General features: G+C 38.1%; 1 protein-coding gene across 1 annotated transcript in view; it reads right to left on the bottom strand.

The window, feature by feature from the left end:
- Positions 1 to 23838, bottom strand: part of egg (eggless) — a 351731-nt gene that overhangs the window by 186104 nt on the left and 141789 nt on the right. Inside the window, exons 12-13 of the mRNA XM_068226657.1 lie at positions 18474 to 18540; positions 15609 to 15667 (exon numbers count right to left, since the gene is read on the bottom strand). Of these exons, the coding sequence (XP_068082758.1) occupies positions 15609 to 15667; positions 18474 to 18540 (126 nt within the window). The remainder of the gene's footprint in view (positions 1 to 15608; positions 15668 to 18473; positions 18541 to 23838) is intronic.

Raw genomic sequence — 23838 nt, 5'->3', positions numbered from 1 at the left:
GTCATCGGCCCCTAATGGTACAAGATGGACGGCATGAGATGATAAATAAAAAATTACAAGTTAAAAGATGAAAATGCATCCACTGACCAGAGTTTAAAAGAAATGGTGATGAAAAAATGATTATGAGACTAAAACAATCAGTGGATGCCTTATTTCTAATAAAAGGATAGAAAATAGAGGTGATAATGGAATAAGGCATTGCCTGGACAGTCAGATATATATACATATAATTCATGGGACGAGTTAAAAGAACACATTAAAATACGTAACACGAACTAAAATTGAGTCAATGGGATAAAAGCACAGTTGAGAAAAAATACACTAAGACAAGAACAATATTACACATGAGAAAAGAGACCACTGTCCCTCATTGTGCCCAGACTGCTCGTCATTGCGCAGGATGAGGGAGATGGTACTTGGGAGTACTAGGGCTAAAGCAGTTACCCACATGACTTTAGAATCACACTCTCACTTGAATCTATCTATATCTATAAAATCAAAAGTAAGTTTGTGTAACCTATCAACTTAAATACAGGTTCAAATGAATGGTGGGATTAATGATATGCTCGCTAACAAGCAATGGACCCCTTCATGTACAGTTTATCTTAATGTCTGAGCAATGCTGAACAGTACTGCAGCATGGTGCCCAGATAGTAAGGCATAAAGGTTCCCCAAGAGAGTAGTATCCCATGACGTGCAAGAGAGTTTCTGCTCCATAAAAGAGTAACGACAGCAATTACTCTTAGGACCAGCAGCCTAGCACTGCTGAAACTGCTGCTACATTTACATCTTAAGAAAGTCATACTATTTGCAATACGACTTACTCTAATGATGCCATACACAACTACTTGCTCGAGAATGCTCATTAAAAGCACAGTTTTTTACTTTTTGAGCAAGATGACACTATCATTAAAATTCCATATGTCAGGGATCGACTTTAAGCTGCTGAAATGTGGATATGGCGGAAAATGACTAAAACGAGCTGGACGGAAAGAAAAACCAACCTGGAAGTCTTAAGGGAAGTTAAAGAAGAGAGAAGATTTTTAAACGAAATGGAAAACAGGAAATTAAAATTTATTGGACATGTCATCAGACACAATACTTTCATCACTAACATACTTGAAGGGAAAGTGCTGGGAAAGAAAGGCAGAGGAAGACCTAGGATGAAGTATTTGGACGACACCAAGAAGAGGTTAGGTTGTGTCAATTACATGGAACTGAAACGAACAGCAAATGAAAGAAAAGAGTGGTTGCATAGACGAGGCATTAGCCTTTAGAATATTGACTACTGATGTCGGGGGTCTTTGAATCACGGAAACAATCATTGGGATTTAATATACCAGGTGGTCCACCAGCCCCTTGTGATGTAGTTTTAATGCACCCCGCCACTTTTACTACAATTGTGAAATACATCGGTCCCTCGCCCTAAACCGAGGTAATATAACGAGATGTGTGGTTACGGGATAGAAGACAGCAGAAAACATGAACGCCACTATTAATTCATTATGGGTACCTCAAATAAACCTGTAAAACGAGCACAAATACAGAGAACATGTACCTTACAACAGCAGGTACACACACCCAGACCAGGAGCAGGTACTGTATAGGCAGGAACTGTGTGCTGCATGTCAAGCTTTGCAGTAGCTCACACGACAAGGGCATGGTGGGAGATGTGACAGTGGACAGGGCTCAAAGGTTGAAATCCTATGCAAGTACTTTTTTACACCACCAATTGCCTGGGATGTGGTGAACTCACATAGTGTACTTCATAACTTCCACAGACTGATTTGTTTATTTGGCCCTGTAAAGGGCTGTATGTATCGTGGCATAGGGTATGGGGCTAAGGCACTGGCAACTAGTTAGCTAAGCTGCACATGTTCCAAGGTTCATAGACCACAGGCAGGGCAAAGTGTGCCCCAGTGGAATGATAACAGCATGCGATGGCAGGTAGGCATGTAGCTGCGATAACTTCCCTCCTTCAAGGCAAGTCACAACACAAAGCTTATTTCTGCCTTGTGATATTCCTGCAACGAGTATGTGAATATGCTAGAAAGAACGCATATCAGGCACAACACCTGTATCAAGAATACTATCCGGATAAACAACAACCAAGAGGCATGACATTTCAGAGTATGAAAAGACATCGGTGTGTATTATTGAAAAGATGGAATTATAGAATTCTTTGCATTTGTATAGAATTTCCATAAACCTGATAAAATAAGATTTTTTTTTTCAAAAATAAGAATCACCATCAAATAAGCTACATAACTACAAATTAAAATTACAGAAATATTAACTGCACAAATAAAAGGTCCAAATATGAAAAAGAACTCTCAATTATGCATTCATTATATAAATCACAGTTCAAACAAAAATTGAGACAAGCAATGACACATATTAATTAGAATATAAACCTCATATAAAGCCAGAAAATAAATAATAATAATAATAATAATAATAATAATAATAATAATAATAATAATAATAATAATAATAATAATAATAATTTCGTGTGGCTATTTCTAGCCGAGTGCAGCCCTTGTAAGGCAGACCCTCCAATGAGGGTGGGCGGCATCTGCCATGTGTAGGTAACTGCATGTTATTGTGGTGGAGGATAGTGTTATGTGTGGTGTGTGAGTTGCAGGGATGTTGGGGACAGTACAAACACCCAGCCCCCGGGCCACTGGAATTAACCAATTAAGGTTAAAATACCCGACCCGGCCGGGAATCGAACCCGGGACCCTCTGAACCGAAGGCCAGTACGCTGACCATTCAGCCAACGAGTCGGACAGATGTGACATGAATAGACATGCCAACTTTCAAAAGTGAAAAATCAGGAGAAATTTTGCAGTGAATCACGACGTATTACGACACATCACTGATGGCAGAACATGTACAAATTCATTAGAATTCAATACATTAACAATTCTATTTGCCTATATATATATTTTCCATCATTTACATGTGAATACTAAATATTGGACATACCTGAACTGTAGGAACATGTGACTTTTCATCCTTCAACATGATGATCACATTACGACTAATTGTTGTTCAACACACCAGTAGCTGACTTAGCCTTCTTCAGAAACTCGGAACTAAATTTTTGCTCAAAGCACTTGCGTTGCTGAACTGATTTCAAGGTTAAAAGTTTCTCCAAAGTTTGTTCAGACAGCAAGGATCTGAACTGTGTTTTTGTCTTTGTGACTCTGCTAAAAATCCTTTCACATTCTGCACTGCTATGTGGAACTGATAAAATAGTAAGCATCACCTTAGAGAGTCTGTCATATTTAAGTACACCATCAGCTGATTTCATCTGACCTACCAATGCCCACTGAACAATTCTTCCTTTTGCCAGATCTGTTTCTTCGAGCTGAAAGTTACTGAACTGGGAGTGCAGCATATCAGTTTCTTTATCCAAATGTTCCGTTTCACAAGTCAAAATGTTCGGACACTTGTTTATGAAAAATCTAAGGCTAGAAAATGATGCCTTACTTATAGCAGAAATATTTGCAACTTCTGCATTAATTAAAACTTCATCTTTGAATGGAAATTTGTGTACCATGTAGTCACACAATGAAGAGAAACACTTTCTAACAGACTTAAAGAATATGCACTTTTCCTCAGACTTCAAGGTGTTCACTAAAACAAATGCAGAGTTCCCTATTATCAGATCACAATCATCCTTTTAATTTGCTGGAGTATGATAATCTACATCAAGGAGAGAGGAGGATCTTTTAATAACGTCTGGTTTCACAAAACTTGCCATCACATTCTTCAATAGTTCCTCCAAAACTGACCTCAATAAGTGGATGTGCGGCATATTGGACTGAAGAGCTAAGTTTAGATTCTCAAAGATATCCATAAAAATTGAGAGAAAAAGGCAAAAAGATTTATGCAAATTTGATGAAAGGAACATGAAAAGTCGTTTTTCACGTGACAATGCATGGCTCTTAGTGTCATAAGTAGTTTCTTTTTTTTAGTGAAACTGATGACAGGGTTTTCATTTTAACTGAGGAGTGAGGTGAAATGTTATGACAATCCTTAACGTTTTCAGACAAACAAGACACATCTGCACTTAAACTGTGCTTAGGAATTTTGTAAGTCTTCAAAGTTCCCATCTGAGAATCCTTACTCACAATTTCGCTTCTGAATAATGTAACCAAAGGGTCCCACTGAAGCAAAATCCTATCTGAACACTTTCTTAGTGATAACCATCGAGTAGGCACATGCTTCACAATTTTCCTGATCTTTGTGTTGTGTAAAGTCTGTAATTCTCTGAACTTTTCTTTCCCCTTTGCACAACTTTCCAGATAATAAAATATATCAATTATACTTTCATCTACATTTACGGGCAAGCATGCCGCACCCTTCTCGGCAGCAAGATTAATTAGATGACAAGAGCAGCCTATGATGATTATGTTACTATTTTCCCGCTTCAAACATCCTACCACACCATTCTTTAATCCTACCATTACTGGAGCATTATCAGCATGAAGAACTACGCAGTTTTTTTAATGGAATGCAGAATTCCAGAAAAGTTGAGAACAAAAGATTGGCAATGTTAGCTCCAGTACCCCCTTCTAAATTAGTCTGAATTTCATTGAGTTCAGGCCAAAAAAATGTTACAACAATGGGATATATCTTCAAGTCGCTTTTATTGCTACCATCAGAAGCAACAGAAAATGCATTTACCTGCAAATGTGATACAATGTTCGCCCATTCTTCCATGCACATTTCTGTAATGATAGCCGCTGTTTTTGTTCTAGCACATCCACATCGTTTAGCGATTTCCGAATCAGGAAACATTTTGCGAAACAAACGTCGCGCGTGAACGGTACAATTTACAGGCAGGTAGTAGTTGTTGTTGTTGTTTAAGTCATTAGTCATTAGACTGGGTTGATGCAGCTCCCCATGCCACCCTATCCTGTGCTAACCTTTTCATTTCTACCTAACTACAGGATCCTACATCTGCTCTAATCTGCTTGTCATATTCATATCTTGGTCTACCTCTACCGTTCTTACCACCTATACTTCCTTCAAAAACCAACTGAACAAGTCCTGGGTGTCTTAAGATGTGTCCTATCATTCTCTCTCTTCTTCTTGTCAAATTTAGCCAAATCAATCTCCTCTCGCCAATTCGATTCAGTACCTCTTCATTTGTGATTCGATCTATCCATCTCACCTTCAGCATTCTTCTGTAACACCACATTTCAAAAGCTTCTATTCTACTTCTTTTTGAGCTAGTTATCGTCCATGTTTCACTTCCATACAATGCCACGCTCCACACGAAAGTCTTCAAAAACATCTTTCTGATTCCTATATCAATGTCTGGAGTGAGCAAATTTCTTTTCTTAAGAAAGCTCTTCCTTGCTTGTGCTAATCTGCATTTTATATCCTCCTTACTTCTGCCATCGTTAGTTATTTTACTACCCAAGTAACAATATTCATCTACTTCCTTTAAGATTTCATTTCCTAATTTAATATTTCCTGCATCACCTGCCTTCGTTCGACTGCACTCCATTACTTTTGTTTTGGACTTATTTATTTCATCTTGTACTCTTTACCCAAGACTTTGTATATACCATTCAGCAGCTTCTCGAGATCTTCTGCAGTCTCAGATAAAATAACAATATCATCGGCAAATCTCAAGGTTTTGATTTCCTCTCCTTGGATTGTGATTCCCTTTCCAAATTCCTATTTGATTTCCTTTACTGCCTGTTTTATGTAAATGTTGAAAAGGAGGGGGGACAAATTGCAGCCTTGCCTCACTCCTTTCTGGATTGCTGCTTCTTTTTCAAAGCCCTTGATTCTTATCACTGCAGACTGATCTTTATACAGATTGTAGATAATTCTTCGTTCTCGGAATCTGATCCCAATCACCTTCAGAATCTTAAATAGCTTGGTCCAATCGACATTATCAAATGCCTTTTCTAGATCTACGAATGCCATGTACGTAGGTTGTCCTTCTTGATTCGATCCTCTAAGATCAGATGTAAAGTCAGGATTGCTTCACGTGTTCCTACATTTCTTCTGAAGCCAAATTGATCTTCTCCCAACTCAGCTTCAATTTGTTTTTCTATTCTTCTGTAAATAATACGTGTTAAAATTTTGCAGGCATGAGATACTAAACTAATGGTGCGATAGTTTTCACACCTGTCAGCACCGGCTTTCTTGGTAATAGGTATAACAACATTCTGCCAAAAATCGGATGGGACTTCTCCTGTCTCATACATCTTACACACTAAATGGAATAGCCTTGCCATGCTGGTTTCTCCTAAGGCAGTCAGTAATTCAGAGGGAATGTCATCAATTCCAAGTGCCTTGTTCCTATTTAGGTTGCTCACAGCTCTGTCAAACTCTGACCTCTGACAGGCAGGTTATGTTCTACTATAAATGACGTAAATAACGCCTCGGCATTCGTCACAGGATTTACATCTTGGTTTTTACATGAAAAGTTCAGTTTCTGGTTTCTTTCTACACACTGAACACTCTCCTTATGTTTTTTCGTTTGCATGTGCTTAAGTATAATATATCACATTTCCTGCCATGTGCAACTGAAAAATCACAGAATGTGAACGTTGGTCCCTTTCTGGATTCACTCGAACACGGAAACTCTTCCCTATAAGCACTTTTAAACACTGCATCATATTTCTTCTTTTGACATTTTGGCCAAAACAAATATTAAGGCACAACATGAGCACTTCTGCAGGACTTGCCCCGGGTAGAATGACTATGTTTCTGAGGTTAGGTTACTCCAAAGAGAATGTTACTCGCTTGACTTGTTTGCAAAGAGAATGACTGTATTATAGACCAAAGAGCAGCACACGACTGGCCACCATGCCCCGTACCGCCATCTGGTATCATTATTAGAACTACTATCGACCAGCCATACTCAGCCATATATCGATAGAATGAGGAAATCTGCAGGAGTTTAAGATAATACAAAAATTACGGATATTGCTCTGAAAATCGGGAGATCGGACCCGGCGATCGGGAGGAATGATGAAAAATCGGGAGTCTCCCGCTCAAATCGGGAGACTTGGCACGTCTGCATGAAGACAGAGTGTGGAGGTCAGCAAAAGTCTACAAAGCTGGCAAGAGGCAACAATGATGGCGCAACGGCAAAACAGTGAGAGAAACAATGCTGCCGGTGAATTGTTGAGGCTCACAATAAGGTAGCTCTTTAGAAGAAGTGGGAAGCTGACTGACAAAGAGGCGCCCAGAATGATTTGAAAGTGAAAAGTACGAGAATCGTCCACTTGCCTGTAGAAAGAGAGAAGCTGTTGATAGTCCTGAATGAGTCAGCTATGAGTGAACACATGCAGTAATTTGAGTTGCTCAGTACTTTGTCGTAAGGTCAAGAACCCAGAACACAAGCCAGTGTTTCTTTCTCTCTGGCGCATCTGCAACAGAGGTTTCTATCCTGAGTTCTGCCCAGAACAGTTTGTACTGTAGAAACATTTGATGTCATCTTGACTGCCATTTGCTACAAGTAAGTCCTTGGTGATGCCTAATCCAGTTGATGGCTGGAATATACTCTTTACAGAGCTCTCCACCGATCCCCTTTTGAGGCAAAGAGCATCAAACCATCATTTCACGACTTCTTAGCTCTTGGAGAATTTTTCTTGGATTTGGAGAGTTGGTGTCTTTAATGGAGGAACTGTTAACTGATGTTGTGGGCCTGTAAACAGTACGTCGTCCTTGATAACAGACCCTGCATCTTTAAAATATAGGTGTTATTGGCTCAGTCAAGAGTGTTGCATGGGCTTATTTGTTGCAAATGCACTTCCCACGTTGCTTTAAAACGTCTGAGAAATCTGACTCTTAAATTAGAATACAGAACACTATTGGGTGTATCCATAGATAATTGTAAGATTCCCTTCAGGGAGCTTTTTATAATTTTGTCAGCAGCTTTCAGGAAAACCTGTATTTATCTTATTTCAGCACAGTTTCCAAATGTTTGTACTTGCAAAGCTCTAAATTGCCTATATGTGAGAAACAGATGGTGGGAGAATAAAGCAGTATCCAACAAAACCAAGGACAAATAAGTATGGTGGAATCAAAAATAAGGTTCCTAGAAGGAAACCTTAATTAAATTTCATTGACTGCAAACGTTAAAAACATTTAAGCTCCTTAGGCTTTTTCAATAGTGAACCATTTCTAAAAACATACAGACTTCCATTTATTTTCCCTCATACGGTACACAAAGAGATATACAGAGGAAAGAGATACATCGCAGACAGGGTACGGCTGCCTGCTTCGTTTAAAATAATGAACTTTTGATCTACATTCAGCAAAGGTGAGTGTATCGTTAAAAGTGACACCTAGATATTTTATTTTTTCTCTTTCCTTAGTAGTACTAATCTTAAAAGTTCTGTAAATATCGAGCACTCCATCTATGGGCTTCCCATTCTAGTCACATGTGCCCACACGTTTGTTAGCATTTACCTGTAAACTGATTACCTGGAACATGATAGTAGTGTGTGTCAACTCAAGAGCTGCTCGCTTATTTTTGCCAACAATAATATCAGCGAAACCCATAATACTAAGAGGGGACAATTCTGCAGAAACTTATTTGCCATTACCTTGCAGTAGGTTTTCTTCGGTTATCTCATCAAAAATGAAATCTGTTGCCAGGTTTTATAATGCTGGTAGTAATGGTGATCCCTGCATCCTCTTAACAAGTGAATTGGCTTTGTTTCACCCTTAGCTGTTTCAATCTGTTTTAATGTCAGTTTGTAGATGGACGAGTTATTTCAGTTAAGACGTTACTGGCTCTGGAGCCAATGTTAGATTTAGATGCTGATGTTGTTGAAGACTTTTTGATATTTCTAAGAAGATCGCAGTCACATATTGCTTATCTGTCTTCATCTTGAGAAGTCGTCTATTGTTACAATGTTATCGGTTTTGTTTATCACTTTCATTTTATTGCACTCTTGTGCACTATTTTAATGTAAATTCATCACAACAGTGCACTGAAACATCTTTATAGCTTGTTTGAGTTACTTTTAATAGTACATTTGATTACAGAGCACAAAATCAACAGCACATAACTGTGTTATTCTGATGAAGGTTATTCTGTTATTCTTGGTAGGCTGCTGCCCAAAGAGTTTAAACCAAAAAATAAAATGGTGCATTTCTATGCTAAAAGTTTTGATCTCTGTTGCTTTCTTCTTGTCCATTTCACCAACTTTGGGGTACGATAGATCAATCAATGGTTAGTGAGTCGTGTTTACCTGTCCTCCCAGTACTTTTTATCCTTTCAGATCTTGCCTTCCTCTCTTCTTCAAAAATTCTGTATAGTCATTTGGCTTCACCCTGTCCTCAAAACTCTTTATTTTATCTTTGGTTATTTTCTTCACGGATCCATCCGCAAGCTTCTCTTCTGTAATCTGGAACTCTCGCCGGTCCTTCTCAGTTTCCTTAAACCAGTTCGGATTGGTTTTCTTATTGCAGAAATAGTCAAAGATTCTTTTAGTTATCCTTTTCGGGTCCGTTCGTGTCGGTAATCCTTTCTGTCTTCCTATACAGTGTTTCACTGCTGATGTGTGAAAGTTCGTTATTGTTTGCTTCACATTTATTCGCTTATGTTATTGCTCATTTAATTTTGTAGTTACTTGCCCAATAGTGAAATAAATATAACTCGAGCTCCAGATTCTCTCAAGGTAAATTATTGTTATATTACTACAGATAAAATACTAACACAGATCATAGAAATGTTGTCCAATTCTGCTTTAATGATATAGAGGGGATAACAATAACGTATGGCAAAACTTTCAAGGATACATTCCTCGTACATGGAAGAAGAAAATACATTTATATGGACACGGTTCTGAAACTGCTTTATTTCCATGTTAGAACTCATATTTTACAACTCTACATAGTACAGCATTCATCATGGGGAACACAGAGGGAACAGCACATACCAGAATATCACATGAAACTCTTTCTTACATGAAATGTTCAAAATTCCCTCTGTTAGTATCGACATAGGCATCAACCTGCCGAAAGTGCATCTGGGATTCAATGCGATGGCGGGTTGATCAAGGCATTTTGAACATTTTATGTAAGAAAGAGTTTCAAGTGATATGTTGGTATGTTCTGTTCATGTGTGTTTCCTATGATTAATGTAGAGTTGTAGAAAGCGAGTTCAAACATGGAAATAAAGCATTCCCAGAACCATGTCCATATGTGTGAGGAATGCATCCTGAAAGTATGGCCATACCATATTGTTACACCTGTATATATTTATGGAACATAAAAAATTCAGACATACCATAGAATTTATAAGGATAATATAGAATTATGGAAAGGATGCACATAATATTGTAACTGAATACAGGGACAAATTACTGTAAACGATGTGAAATATTTCATTCTAAAATCATGACTATCATATTCCTTTTAATGGAGTAGAGAGAATTGTAGCATTATAACTTGTACACATGTAGCAACTGATAAAGTACAACATAATAAAAAACTTTTTTCAGCAGAGGTAAAGCCAGAGTAACAGTACCATGATCATTCTTCTTATAACCATTAACACTAGAACCGTCGGAGCAGTCAAAATGACCGCTACACATTTTCCAAACTCAATTCTGACTAAAGTTTTCATTGTACGATATTGAGCTGCAGTGAATTTTCCTGATTAGGGGTCAGGAATATCCATATTAAATATAATTAATTTTGCGTCAATGGATGGGACATCACTAAAGGTTATATCTACTACCGCCGGAGCAGTCATATTGACCGATATATTAATTATCGTAATAAAAGTTCATAATGTGGGTTACTGTAGTCCTGTCCTAGTTCATGAACCATGGGCAACGGCTGAGTGGCCTAGTAAGTGGTCCTGAGAGTCAGGATACCAGATGCTATGGAATAGGAGTGGACATCTAGGACATATTCTGAGTCATGGCCCTCCTTGTGGTTCTCAGGCAGCTAGGACTATACAATCCACCGGTGGTCCATAACCCATTAGAGGAGAGATCCTCACTTGGATTATGTGTAAGTAGGGTAGCATCCTGCTTCATGAATTTACTGAGCTCAGAACATTTTAAGCAAGCCTCGGATCTATTGGAGTAAAGGAGTCCCACTTCCATTTGACAGGCGAGGGACTCCTTGGAAACAACTTGATGAACAAAATGGAATTCGATGGGGAGCTATCAATATTAATGGGGCTTATGGCAGAAAGAAAGTAGAACTGGCTGAGTCAGCAAAGAGGATGCATCTGGATGTGTTAGGAGTAAGTGATATTCGGGTAAGGGGAGATAACGAGGAAGAGGTAGGAGATTATAAAGTGTAATTGACGGGTGTTAGAAAGGGAAGGGCAGAGTATGGGGTAGGGCTGTTTATCAGGAATACCACTGCACGCAACATAGTTTCTGATAGGCACGTAAATGAGCGAATGATGTGGGTAGAATTGGCAGTTGGAGGAATTAGGACGAGAAGTGTCTCAGTGTATTCACCATGTGAGGGTGCAGATGAGGATGAAGTTGACAAGTTTTATGAAGCATTGAGTGACATCGTGGTCAAAGTAAACAGCAAGGATAGAATAGTGCTAATGGGCGATTTCAATGCGAGAGTTGGAAATAGAACTGAAGGATACGAAAGGGTGATTGGTAAATGTGGGGAAGATATGGAAGCTAATGGGAATGGGAAGCGTTTGCTGGACTTCTGTGCTAGTCTGGGTTTAGCAGTTACAAATACATTCTTCAAGCATAAGGCTATTCACTGCTACACATGGGAGGTTAGGGGTACCAGATCCATGATAGACTATATCTTAAACGACTTCAAATTCAGGAAATCTGTTAGGAATGTAAGAGTTTTCCGGGGATTTTTCGATGATACAGACCACTATCTGATCTGCAGTGAACTTAGTATCTCTAGGCCTAGGGTAGAGAAAATGAAATCTGTCTGCAAATGAATAAGGGTAGAAAATCTCCAGGACAAGGAAATTAGACAGAAGTACATGGATATGATTAGTGAGAAGTTTCGAATAGTACATAGTAAGCAGGATCAGGATATAGAAAGTGAATGGGTGGCATACAGGGATGCTGTAGTAGAAACAGCAAGGGAATGCCTAGGAACAACGGTGTGTAAAGATGGGAAAAGGTGAACATCTTGGTGGAATGATGAAGTGAGAGCAGCCTGTAAACGTAAAAAGAAGGCTTATCAGAAATGGCTCCAAACAAGGGCCGAGGCAGACAGGGATTTGTTTGTAGATGAAAGAAACAGAGCGCAACAAATAGTTGTTGAATCCAAAAAGAAGTCATGGGAAGATTTTGGTAATAACCTGGAAAGGCTAGGTCAAGCAGCAGGGAAACCTTTCTGGACAGTAATAAAGAATCTTAGGAAGGGAGGGAAAAAGGAAATGAACAGTGTTTTGAGTAATTCAGGTGAACTCATAATAGATACCAGGGAATCGCTCGAGAGGTGGAGGGAATATTTTGAACATCTTCTCAATGTAAAAGGAAATCTTCCAGGTGGTGTCGCGAACAACCAAGCTCATAGGGAGGAGGAAAATGATGGTGAAATTACGCTTGAGAAAATGGAAAAGGTGGTAAATAAACCCCATTGTCATAAAGCAGCAGGAATAGATGAAATTAGACTTGAAATGGTGAAGTATAGTGGGAAGGCAGGGAAGAAATGGCTTCATAGAGTAGTAAGGTTAGCATGAAGTGTTGGTAAGGTACCTTCAGATTGGACAAAAGCAGTAATTGCACCTATCTATAAGCAAGGGAACAGTAAGGATTCCAACAACTATTAAGGTATCTCATTGATTAGTATACTAGGCAAAGTATTCACTGGCATCTTGGAAGGGAGGGTGCGATCGGTAGTTGATAGGAAGTTGGATAAAAACCAGTGTGGTTTCAGACCACAGAGGGGCTGTCACAATTAGATTTTCAGTATGCGCCAGGTAACTGAAAAATGCTACGAGATGAATAGGCAGTTGTGTTTATGTTTCGTAGATCTAGAGAAAGCATATGACAGGGTATCGAGGGAAAAGATGTTCAGCATACTGGGGGACTATGGAATTAAAGATAGATTATTAAAATTAATCAAAGGCATTTATGTTGACAATTGGGCTTCAGTGAGAATTGATGGTAGAATACGTTCTTGGTTCAGGATACTTACAGGGGTTAGACAAGGCTGTAATCTTTCACCTTTGCTGTTCGTAGTTTACATGGATCATCTGCTGAAAGGTATAAACTGGCAAGGAGGGATTCAATTAGGTGGAAATGTAGTAAGCAGTCTGGCCTATGCCGACGGCTTGGTCTTAATGGCAGATTGTGCCGAAAGATGTTGGAACTTGAAAATAGGTGCAATGAGTATGGTATGAAAATTAGCCTTTAGAAGACTAAATTGATGTCAGTAGGTAAGAAATTCAACAGAATTGAATGTCAGATTGGTGATACAAAGCTAGAAAAGGTCCTTAATTTAAAGTATTTAGGGTGTGTGTTCTCCCAGTATGGTAATATAGTAAGTGAGATTGAATCAAAGTGTAGTAAAGCTAATGCAGTAAGCTTGCAGTTGCGATTAATAGTATTCTGTAAGAAGGAAGTCAGCTCCCAGACGAAACTATCTTTACATCGGTCTGTTTTCAGACCAACTTTGCTTTACGGGAACGAAAGCTGGGTGGACTCAGGATATCTTATTCATAAGTTAGAAGTAACAGACATGAAAGTAGCAAGAACGATTGCTGGTACAAACAGGTGGGAACAATGGCAGGATGGTACTCGGAATGAGGAGATAAAGGCTAATTGAGGAATGAACACGATGGATGAAGCTGTATGTATATACCAGCTTCGGTGGTGGGGTCATGTGAGGCGAATGGAAGAGGATAGTTTACCTAGGAGAATAATGGACTCTTTTATGGAGGGTAAGAGAAGTACAGGGAGACCAAGACGACGATGGTTAGACTCAGTTTCTAACGATTTAAAGATAAGAGGTATAGAACTAAATGAGGCCACAGCACTAGTTGCAAATAGAGGATTGTGGCAACGTTTAGTAAATTCACAGAGGCTTGCAGATTGAACGCTGAAAGGCATAACAGTCTTTAATGATAATGTATGTATGTATGTATGTATGTATGCATGTACTGTATGTACTGTATGTACTGTATGTATGTATGTATGTATGTATGTATGTATGTATGTATGTATGTATGTATGTATGTATGTATGTATGTATGTATGTATAACATATATCTTTCGCTGAGATATAATCATATGCTCATAATTTTCCTATGAACAACGGTAATGTTCAAAAACTCAAAAACTGAACTCTGATATATTACAAAATGTACGAACATTATTTCCACTGCGTCTGTGGTAGTGTTGTCTTTCGTAAGCTTGTTACAGTACAGTGAACATGTCTCGTAAACCATCAGTTGCTGAGCCTACTGTATGACATTTCTGAAGATATGTCTGATGTAGAATGTGGTCCAGATACAAAGGACCTAAGAAGAGGAAATAATACAAAGATTACTGCCAGTCAAAAGATAACCCGGAAAGCAGTGATTCAGATCACGCTGAACACCGGACTGTACAGGCTGAAGGTAAGTTGATATTAGTATTATTATAACTATCAGCATAACAATTTCGGTGAATTTCCTTGATTTATACCGTATTCACATTATAATGACGCCTCGCATAGGCTGAGTACGGAAGAGTTTTCAATTATTCTATTACAGCCATAGGAACAGTAACCCGTAAAGCATGGTACCATAGGGGATGCGACAACCAATGTTACACCCTCTCATGACCAGATATGCATCGTTAGGTACTGATTGCATCACAGAGTGAACTGTAGCAGACTTTGGGAAGACTACACCTGGTAGGTTTGCTCGCCATACCCCCTCAAAAGAAAATCCAGGACTTAATCAATAAGCAAAGCGGCATGTTTCTGACGACAGTGTAACGTGTGCATGGTTTCTTTTTATTTATGAATGGATATTGAAACTCATAAAACAATGTACAGAAACAGAAGCAAAAGGATAATAATGAGGAACTGTGCGTGTCGGGAATGAAAATATAATAATTTTGATAGCGGTCAAAATGACCGCATCGGCGGTTCAAGTTATATAATATATTCCAGTGGTTCTAGTGTTAACACCATGCAACTGTTTAAATATACCATAGATGATACATTTCCTCCTCTTGATATTAGTATTTAGAATACATAATTTTAAAAATAACGGAATATAGATTCCATATTTGCTTGGGATTCTTTTATTTCTTCAAATAAGTTTTCTTTTCCAGGATCAAATTAAAAAGTCACTGAATATCACAATGAATACTGAGGATAAAATAAAAGAGCATTCAGATCTTCATCGAAGAAGCATAAAAGATGCTTTTTGTTTAAAGGGGCCTAACATCTAGGTCATCAGCCCAAAGCATAATAGGATGGGGCAGAATGATACAGTGTGGCAGAGAAACTTCAGCAAACCATCTACTAAAATACAGTACTACTTTTAGGAGAAGTACTGAAAGAAGACTGCCATTTACCCAGGAATAAAAAACTGGAAAGGGAGGATTACAGGGTGCATCATGCTCTGCATAATAACAGCCACATAGCAACCCGTCTTTCAACATTTCTATAACTGTATTACAGATAGAAACTATCTTACCTCTAAAAGTTGGTCCCAAAAGTGTGATTGTTACTTCACAAGACAAAGAGAAAGAAGAGATTAACATAGTGCTTACTAGCAATCTGAGCTACATCAACACAGCGGTAAGCTTGCAAATGAATACACAAGCCATTTGGCATGACAGAATGATGTATTTGCAATAATACACATTTTTAGAGGATTATAAAGCTCTAGATTGCTTATATGTGAGAAACAGATGGTGAGAGAATAGAGCAGTATCTATCAAAACCAAGCATAAAGAAATATGGTTGAACCATTTCTAAAAAGAGATACAGACTTCCTCTTTTCTTTTTTTTTTCCTCATAGAAAAGAGATTTATAAAGGAAAGAGATGTACCATGACAAGGTTAATTATTTATAAAAGACTGATTGCTACAACAGTTACAAAATTCTTCTTTTCAGAAAAACATATTTACACACAATGCTTGCACCTTCCAATATTTCGTGAACATGTCATTCAATGCCAATGCCATTTGTAGTAACTATATTGATGTTTTAATCATACCCTCTATTGTTAAATGGAATTAATATTTTAGTAGCAACACAAGAAGTCTCAAGCAAGGAAGGATGAGCTAAAATTACCATTTAAGTGTCTAAATAACACAAAAATATTATACTCCTTTCATCATTAAGATATTTTGAAACTCTTTTCTTATTATTTATAGAAAACAAAATAAATAATTTCTTCAAAGGCATTACTAAGCTGAGCTGATTTTTAAAAAAACTGCGCAGTTGCACAGTTGCACAATTTGACTCACACAGTCTCTTGAAAGTAATAAGGGAAGCATGACAAGCAAATGAGCAAAAAAGACAGTTAACAATACAGCATACTAGTGTTTGAGGTTAATAAGTTGTCCTTACTTTAGTACTTAAATAGATTTACTAATAAAATTTTGTTTTTCCCTTTGCCCAAATAGAATAACTTGTACACAAATGGAGATAATGAAATAGATAGGAGATATTAACACAAAATGTTTTCCAATCCTATTGGTTTTGCTTTCCATCCCCGCCCATTTACTACAGTGCAAGCCTCAGTTGAGTTGCCAGTTATTTCTGTGCCGTGTCTGGGTGAGTGGATGATGCCACAGTTGCCTAACCCACATAGCTCACACAGCAATGTCATGGTCTCAGCTAATCTGCAATAAGCTTCCACACTGCATACAGTATGACTGCTTCTTATACAACAATAATTGATCGGTTTAGTGCGTTTCATGGCTTCTGAATTAAGTGATGAACAGTGTACTTTTGTGTCCTATAGATTTTTCAATGCAATTCACACCCAAATTCTGAGGATTCATGAGGCTGAATTGCGGAACGTGAATCGGAAAAACATCACATGCTACAACGCTTGTCTACAGGTTGAAGGAGAGCATTTTCAACAATTCTTGTAATGGGATAAGTTTTATTGTTGTTCTATCTGTTTTTCAATCCGATTATCCATTCATCGAAATCGATGGGTTTTCTATGGGCATACAGGAACAGTAGACTGTCAATGCACTCTCATTTACTGACATGCAGTATGCAGGAAGTATGGCAACCCTTGCAGGACTCTCCCGGTTCCTAATCAACTTTCCATTCTGATTGTCATTCTTCAACATTCTGCCAATTTTTACCAAGTACTGTGGGTGGCATTTTTTATTATGATCATTAGTCTAATCTTTATCTCCTAAGATTGATTAGTCTCTTAAGTAAGCTACTCTCCCCCAGTTTTGCTTCAAATGATCTTCTCTCCAAGCCAGTCCAAATATACACGTTCACCGAACATGTTTACTCCAACAGTAACTTTTGTTTCTTCATTAAGGAAGCTTCTTATCATTGTTTCTATTTATTACAAGAGCAAATATTCTACTGTTATGTATATAATCTTCTGTACAGCAAAGTTGGTCAAAGTAATGTAAGGATAATTTTGGACAGTAAACTACTTTTTTTCTTAAGAAAAAAAAAAGTCAATCACAACACAAAATTTTACTGTATAATCGTTCCTAATTTTGATGTGCCTCTTAAACAACAAACTCCACCAATCACTCTTAACCTTCTAATTATTCTCTCTACTAACATCGCTTTCATCTAGGAAGTGGTCATTTTAAAATTATACTTGTACTTCTGTTCAAATACCAGGATGTTATTACACTATACATTTTTGACACATTGTTCTCCAGCTGGAATGCAGAGCTGTAAAAACTGTTGTAATTATTATTGCAAAAAGTATCTTCCACCATATTTCGTTTTGGAGAGTTTACAAAGTATTTAATTTTTTATTATCTGCCGGATCTGCAGAATTTCACTGTGAATGCAGCTTTTATTTTTTATTTCGGTTAATCTACTAAAACACTTGACTCTGTCGGATTCAAATTCTAAACTCTGAGCACAGCAGACGATCATAAAATCAACCCTGCTGCAGAAGTAGCTAGGAAGTGATACTGTGCATCGTTTGAACTCATGACAGATATACAAGATTTTGTATTTCACTACTAACAGTCTTCAGCGCTTACAGTTATTCACATAATGTGGATTTTTAAAATGAACTCTACACTCACATTTGCATCAATTTCATTCAACATTAGTTTTACAAAAAAATGATTTCTTCAGATAGAAAAAGCTTATGAAGACCTCACAAGCATGTAGCTTTGAAAAGTACTTTCTAAAGCATAGAGCCTTATACAAGCTTCAATTAATAGCCTCCAACACAACAATTGCTAACAAAATGTTTTAACAAAATATACTTGAAACTGCTAAAGTCTAATATCTTTAGTGAGAGTCTCATAAAGCTTTTTTAACGATAAAGACTAATACTAGACTATGAATTAACAGTAACTCACTTCCTGATTCCTCGTTCTTCAGTTCCTCCATATCAGTACGAGTGTACTCCACATACGGCATATTTCTCTGTAATAACATGTGACACCATTAATATCAAGCAAGCTGGTAAAACATCATTCAAAATAACTACAAAAAAAAGGTTTGTAACATTATCACAGGAGGTGATTTTTTGCAATAGCAGTATTATGCAAACTGTTTATAAAGGCTTGTACTTTTGTACTTTTTCATGACCTGTAAACCACTTTTTAAGAAGTATTTTGAAAGTTTGATAAAATACACACATTTATATTAAAATGTGATATTAAATTTGAAACCAATTATTTTATCAAATAAAACAGCCCCCCCCCGCTCTCTCTCTCTCTCTCTCTCTCTCTCTCTCTGGAAACTTAAACCAAGGAGTTAGTACTCCCTTGGATACGCTGCTGGCTGTTAAACTGAAATACCTAGAGTTTGCCCAAACAACTCTGCAATGAATTTGGTGTACCACCAACAATATACAATACTATTTAAGTGGAAAAAACGAAAGAAAAAACAAAATGTTCTGATTTCCTTCAACAGTGTCACTGATTCATGAACATGACTTAATTTTGTGCATTTTCTACAATCTGATTTTGTATCAATATGGGTTTCTTTAACCTCCTTCAATTTAAAATAAATCAATGTTTGTAGCTCACCCTATTACTTTACAGTGGTCGCTCAGGAAGGCAGGTATCCAACAGGATTCTCTCTTTGGACCTGACCTGTTTACCTTCTATAATAAAATGTAATACAGTAAATATCTCTCTATGCCAACAACCTTCAAGTTTACTGCCACTTTAATATCAAAGATATATCGAGCTCAATAAGAAATATAAACACCAACCTTCAACGCAGTGTGTATGCCAATTATAACTCTCTCCTTCTCAACACCCACAAAAAAACTCAAACAATGATAATTGGTTCTCTGAAATTATTTAATGCCACGTATAAAAACCAGACTATTCCTTCAGTGACATTAAATGCAACCATAATCCCACTGTGTAAAATAAGGGGAAGAACCTATATATGACTGACAAACTCTCGACTGGCCTGTACTTGTACGAAATACATGTAGAAAGATGTACGCAATTGTACACCCATTGAAACGACATAAAGGACATTTTGCCACAAGACATAAAGATAAAACTTCTCCAAACTTTGATGTACAAATACCCGACTATTGCGACGTTGTCCTCGTTGATGCAACTCTTGAATAAACTATGAAACTGCAATGAGCATTGAACACTGATCTTCAGTTTACTTTTAACTTGAGTTATGATGTTCAGGAAACTCCTAGCTACACAGCTTTTTCCTTGCTGAAATCTGACAGATGACGGAAGATTCATATACTTACGTCGATATATCAAACTCTGATACTCATATACGTTTCTTGTCCACATTCCATAATTGTCACACTAGATCTGGTACTTCCCTCGCTATTCCCGTCAACCAATCTTTTATGATAAATACATCCTTCCTTGTGACTGGATCCTGACTTTGGAATTAACTTCCAGCTGCTGCCAGGAACTCTGAAAGTCTCAAAATTTAAGACTGCAAGCAGAGATTACCTGCTGAATACTGCTGACTGTTTCGTGACTGGCGACATATGATAGATTGTGTGATTGTGGTATGTAGGCTAGTAACATTGTCATTTTACTGTACAACAAAATTCCCATAAGTAAAGAATGAAAACCTACAACCTGTTTTCCAGTCTTTGACTGGGTCAGGGATGGAATGAATGAACCATATAGGCTATTATTACAAAATGGGGTCGCCACTCCCAAGGTGATATTAATGACTGATAAATGCTATCAAATGATAATGGAGAGTGTTGCTGGAATGAAAGATAACAGGGAAAAGTGGAGTACCCGGAGAAAAACCTGTCCCGCCTCCGCTTTGTCCGGCACAAACCTCACATGGAGTGACCGGGATTTGAACCACGGTATCCAGCGGTGAGATGCCGACGTGCTGCCATCTGAGCCACGGAGGCTCTTCCTATAAGTAATATTATGTTATTATTTTATTGTTATAGTGCGTATGTACATAATGTTTAGCTTTTACCGTATGCACATACAGTTTAAGTAATATCACTGGTTACTGTCATTAGTTATTATTCGTTATTATGTATTGTGTTCTACATGTGTACTTAATATAGCTCCCTCTGTAGATCAGTGATAGAGTGTGCACTCCAGATCCCAAGATAGCGGATTCAAAACCAGCAGAGGTAGTTGGATTTTTTAAGGGCGGCAAAAAGTCCATTCGACACTCCATGTCGTACAACGTTGGCATGTAAAAGATCTCTGGTGACAAATATTTTGGTGTTTACCCGACAAAATTAATTAAAACTCAGCCATAGGCGCCCATGAGAGATATGGTTTACTCTGCCATCTTACAGTAAAACTAAATGTCAAAATTGACGAGCAAGCAGCCAGATGGAGACGAATTAAAATGCTTGCACATGGTAGCTGAGGCCATACAATGACGATTATTATTATTATTATTATTATTATTATTATTATTATTATTATTATATCCCTGTTTCTTGCATTACTTATTTTCCATTTACATTATTAAGTATTGTTCTGTCACTGGCTTATGTTTTTGGTTTCCATTTTACTTGTTTTTCATTATGATGTTTTGTTGTTAAAATTCGCTTTCTTTCTTCATTATTAGGGGCCTTATTTTTGACAAAATAAAATAATTAGTTTCAGTGACAGAAATGACACTATTTCAGTGGGTATTTCATGACATACTTTGTCATACTCATTGATTTTTGTTGTGAAATCCTCCTAATAGTAAGGGGCAAATCTACCTATTTTCATGATAAGGGTTTTTAAAGAGAATTCATATAATGTATCCTAGTTATTAAATCTCAGAACAAATAAAAGATAAAAAATGTTATAAAAACAATAGTAGCTAACAAATCACTGATACCCTGAAATGAATATGAATCCATACATAATTCTTTACATTTCAAATTGCTTGCCTCCAAAGTACAAACCAAGCATGCTCAAGTCAACTGTGGAGGAAGTATACACTTCCCAACATAGAGCATGAGCACAATGTAAAATCCTAAATCTAACTGTATAGTGATGAGCATTGTCATATGCAACCATGATGTTGTGCCCTCTAGTTCGATAATCAGGGGCAATGACAGAAGGTGCCACCATAATTGGAGTACCTACGAGTGTGGGAAGCAATTAGGTGCCACCGTTTCCAGTACATGCACTTCAAAATGAGCAAGGTGGAAGGTAGCAGGTCCACAGTGAGAAAGGTTTGAATCCCTTAGGATGTTATTTTTTAAAATTCTGTCAGCAGCTACAGTGGGCAAACCAACTGGATTGAAGAATATCCCCACCATGCTTATTACACAAAGGTAGGTCATTCTACTGGCAACTATGGCACACCAAGGACCTTACATCCGGGAGCACGTACTTGTTCTTGTTGAAGAAGGAAATCTAACCACAACAAGGGGTGGACGACACTACAACATCCCACATAGTATGGCGACGTGTTTTATTTATTTATTCATTCAGGATCAGCAACAGCATAACACCGAATTACGAAGATCTGGATAAGATGTTTTCTAAAATCACGAAATGTAAGCTGATGTGCTGGCTCGGGTTCCGGGCAGGGTCTTGAACCGTGCACAGGACGATCTCTTGATCGATGAGGCGCATTCAACCTCATTCATAAATTCTGTGAAGCTGCACTAGGCCGCGCGTTTACCCAGCAGCTTGATGATGCCCTTCAGATCCCCGAATGAGGCAGGGTTACAATACCGGAGAGAAGCTAAGAAATAAGCTTCACTGATGAGCAAAGGGTGTACCACATTGCGCTTGCTGAAGACAAAGTGCTATGTGAGTGGTCAAGAGTACGTTTTCCCCGGCAAAAGATGGGCTGGTACGAATGTTTTGCCTTTTCGGCACCTGACACAATACACCATCCGTGGCTGAGCAATGGTCATGTATCTGTCATGTAATGGGGCTGGACAAGCTCTTGTAACATAGGAATGCCACACAGAATTGAGCAACATCTTACTGTTAAGCAATATGTGCATATTTTTAGAGTATGTTATAGTCCCTTCCATGCAGGTGCTCCATCCTGTCGGTGTTATACAATTTCAGCAGGACCCGATGCACACGTCCCGATTAGATCAGGAATGGTTCACAAGGCAAGGTCAGGTGAGCTTACTGAGCAGCCTCCTTGGAGGGCAGATATGAATCCTATCGACAAAGTGTGAGCCACGATGAAGAGACTAATGATCGAGACCTGGCCCGATCCTGCGCCCAATACAAACGACGCTCTCTGGGACATTGTCAGTGCAGCCTGGGACGAGTTGTCAGGTGACGACAATATGTATGCATCTGCTCTACTCAATTCCATGGCCACATGCCTGGAAGAAGTCATGCACAACAGCAGTGCACGGTCCTGTTACTGAGAGGACCACCCAACAGCCCTTTTCAGGGCCACATATAATCCCACTCATTGTCAATAATGGCATTATAAAACAAATAAGTACATGACTCTCCATATAATTCAGTATAGGAATAAACATATTTTACCTTACCAAGACTCAAACGAAGTAGAATGTAACTTGGCAAATGAAATGACATCTGTCTGTCCGCCTTACGAAATGATATCACGTCTAAGCCACTGGGTGACATTTCATGAATTTTTCCACAAACATTCTCAGAAGGATCTCTCACATTCTGGAGAGAAAGATGACAGTCTCCTGTAGTTCAACTCCTGCGAGATCACAGCAATTCATTTGAAATGGGAGAGAAGGTGCGTTTTAAAATGTGACTTTGCTTTTCAGGTTATGGCCCAATATAAGGAATTTGTTTCTTGTGTATGATGTAAGTTCCAGTCCAATACCTAACTACGATTCTTGGCAACTGATACATTTTATTTTACTTGGGATAATTTGCCTGAAATAATAGGTCCACCGATTACATCCATTTCAGAAACTCGTTCCAATCAAGAGCGCATACATCAACTGGAAGAACTGTATATACCACTTACAGCCAAGTAAGAACGCATAATAGTGATACTATGAAGTGGGTTGCATGTGTGGATTTCTTTTTTGTTAATTATCATCGTGCAAACGCAGAAAGGTTGTGGTCAATCATAAGATAGGTAAAGGCAAGGACTGGAAAAGAAGAAGCTGTATCCTTAACAACAGCTCCAATAATTAACCCGGTGTGACAACTAAATGATTCAAACCACGCAGCCACTCACCCAGTACATGATTGTCTGTGGATATGAAATTTCAAAATATTATTGAGAGTAAAGCAACATGCCACTGTAAAAGGAAGTGTAGCTTCAGCTTTGATTACAGTGATG

This window comes from Anabrus simplex, chromosome 1 (assembly GCF_040414725.1).
Source record: "Anabrus simplex isolate iqAnaSimp1 chromosome 1, ASM4041472v1, whole genome shotgun sequence".
NCBI classification, from domain to species: Eukaryota; Metazoa; Arthropoda; class Insecta; order Orthoptera; family Tettigoniidae; genus Anabrus; species Anabrus simplex.
Note: the sequence above shows the minus strand (reverse complement) of the source record. Positions and strands in the feature narration are given on the sequence as shown.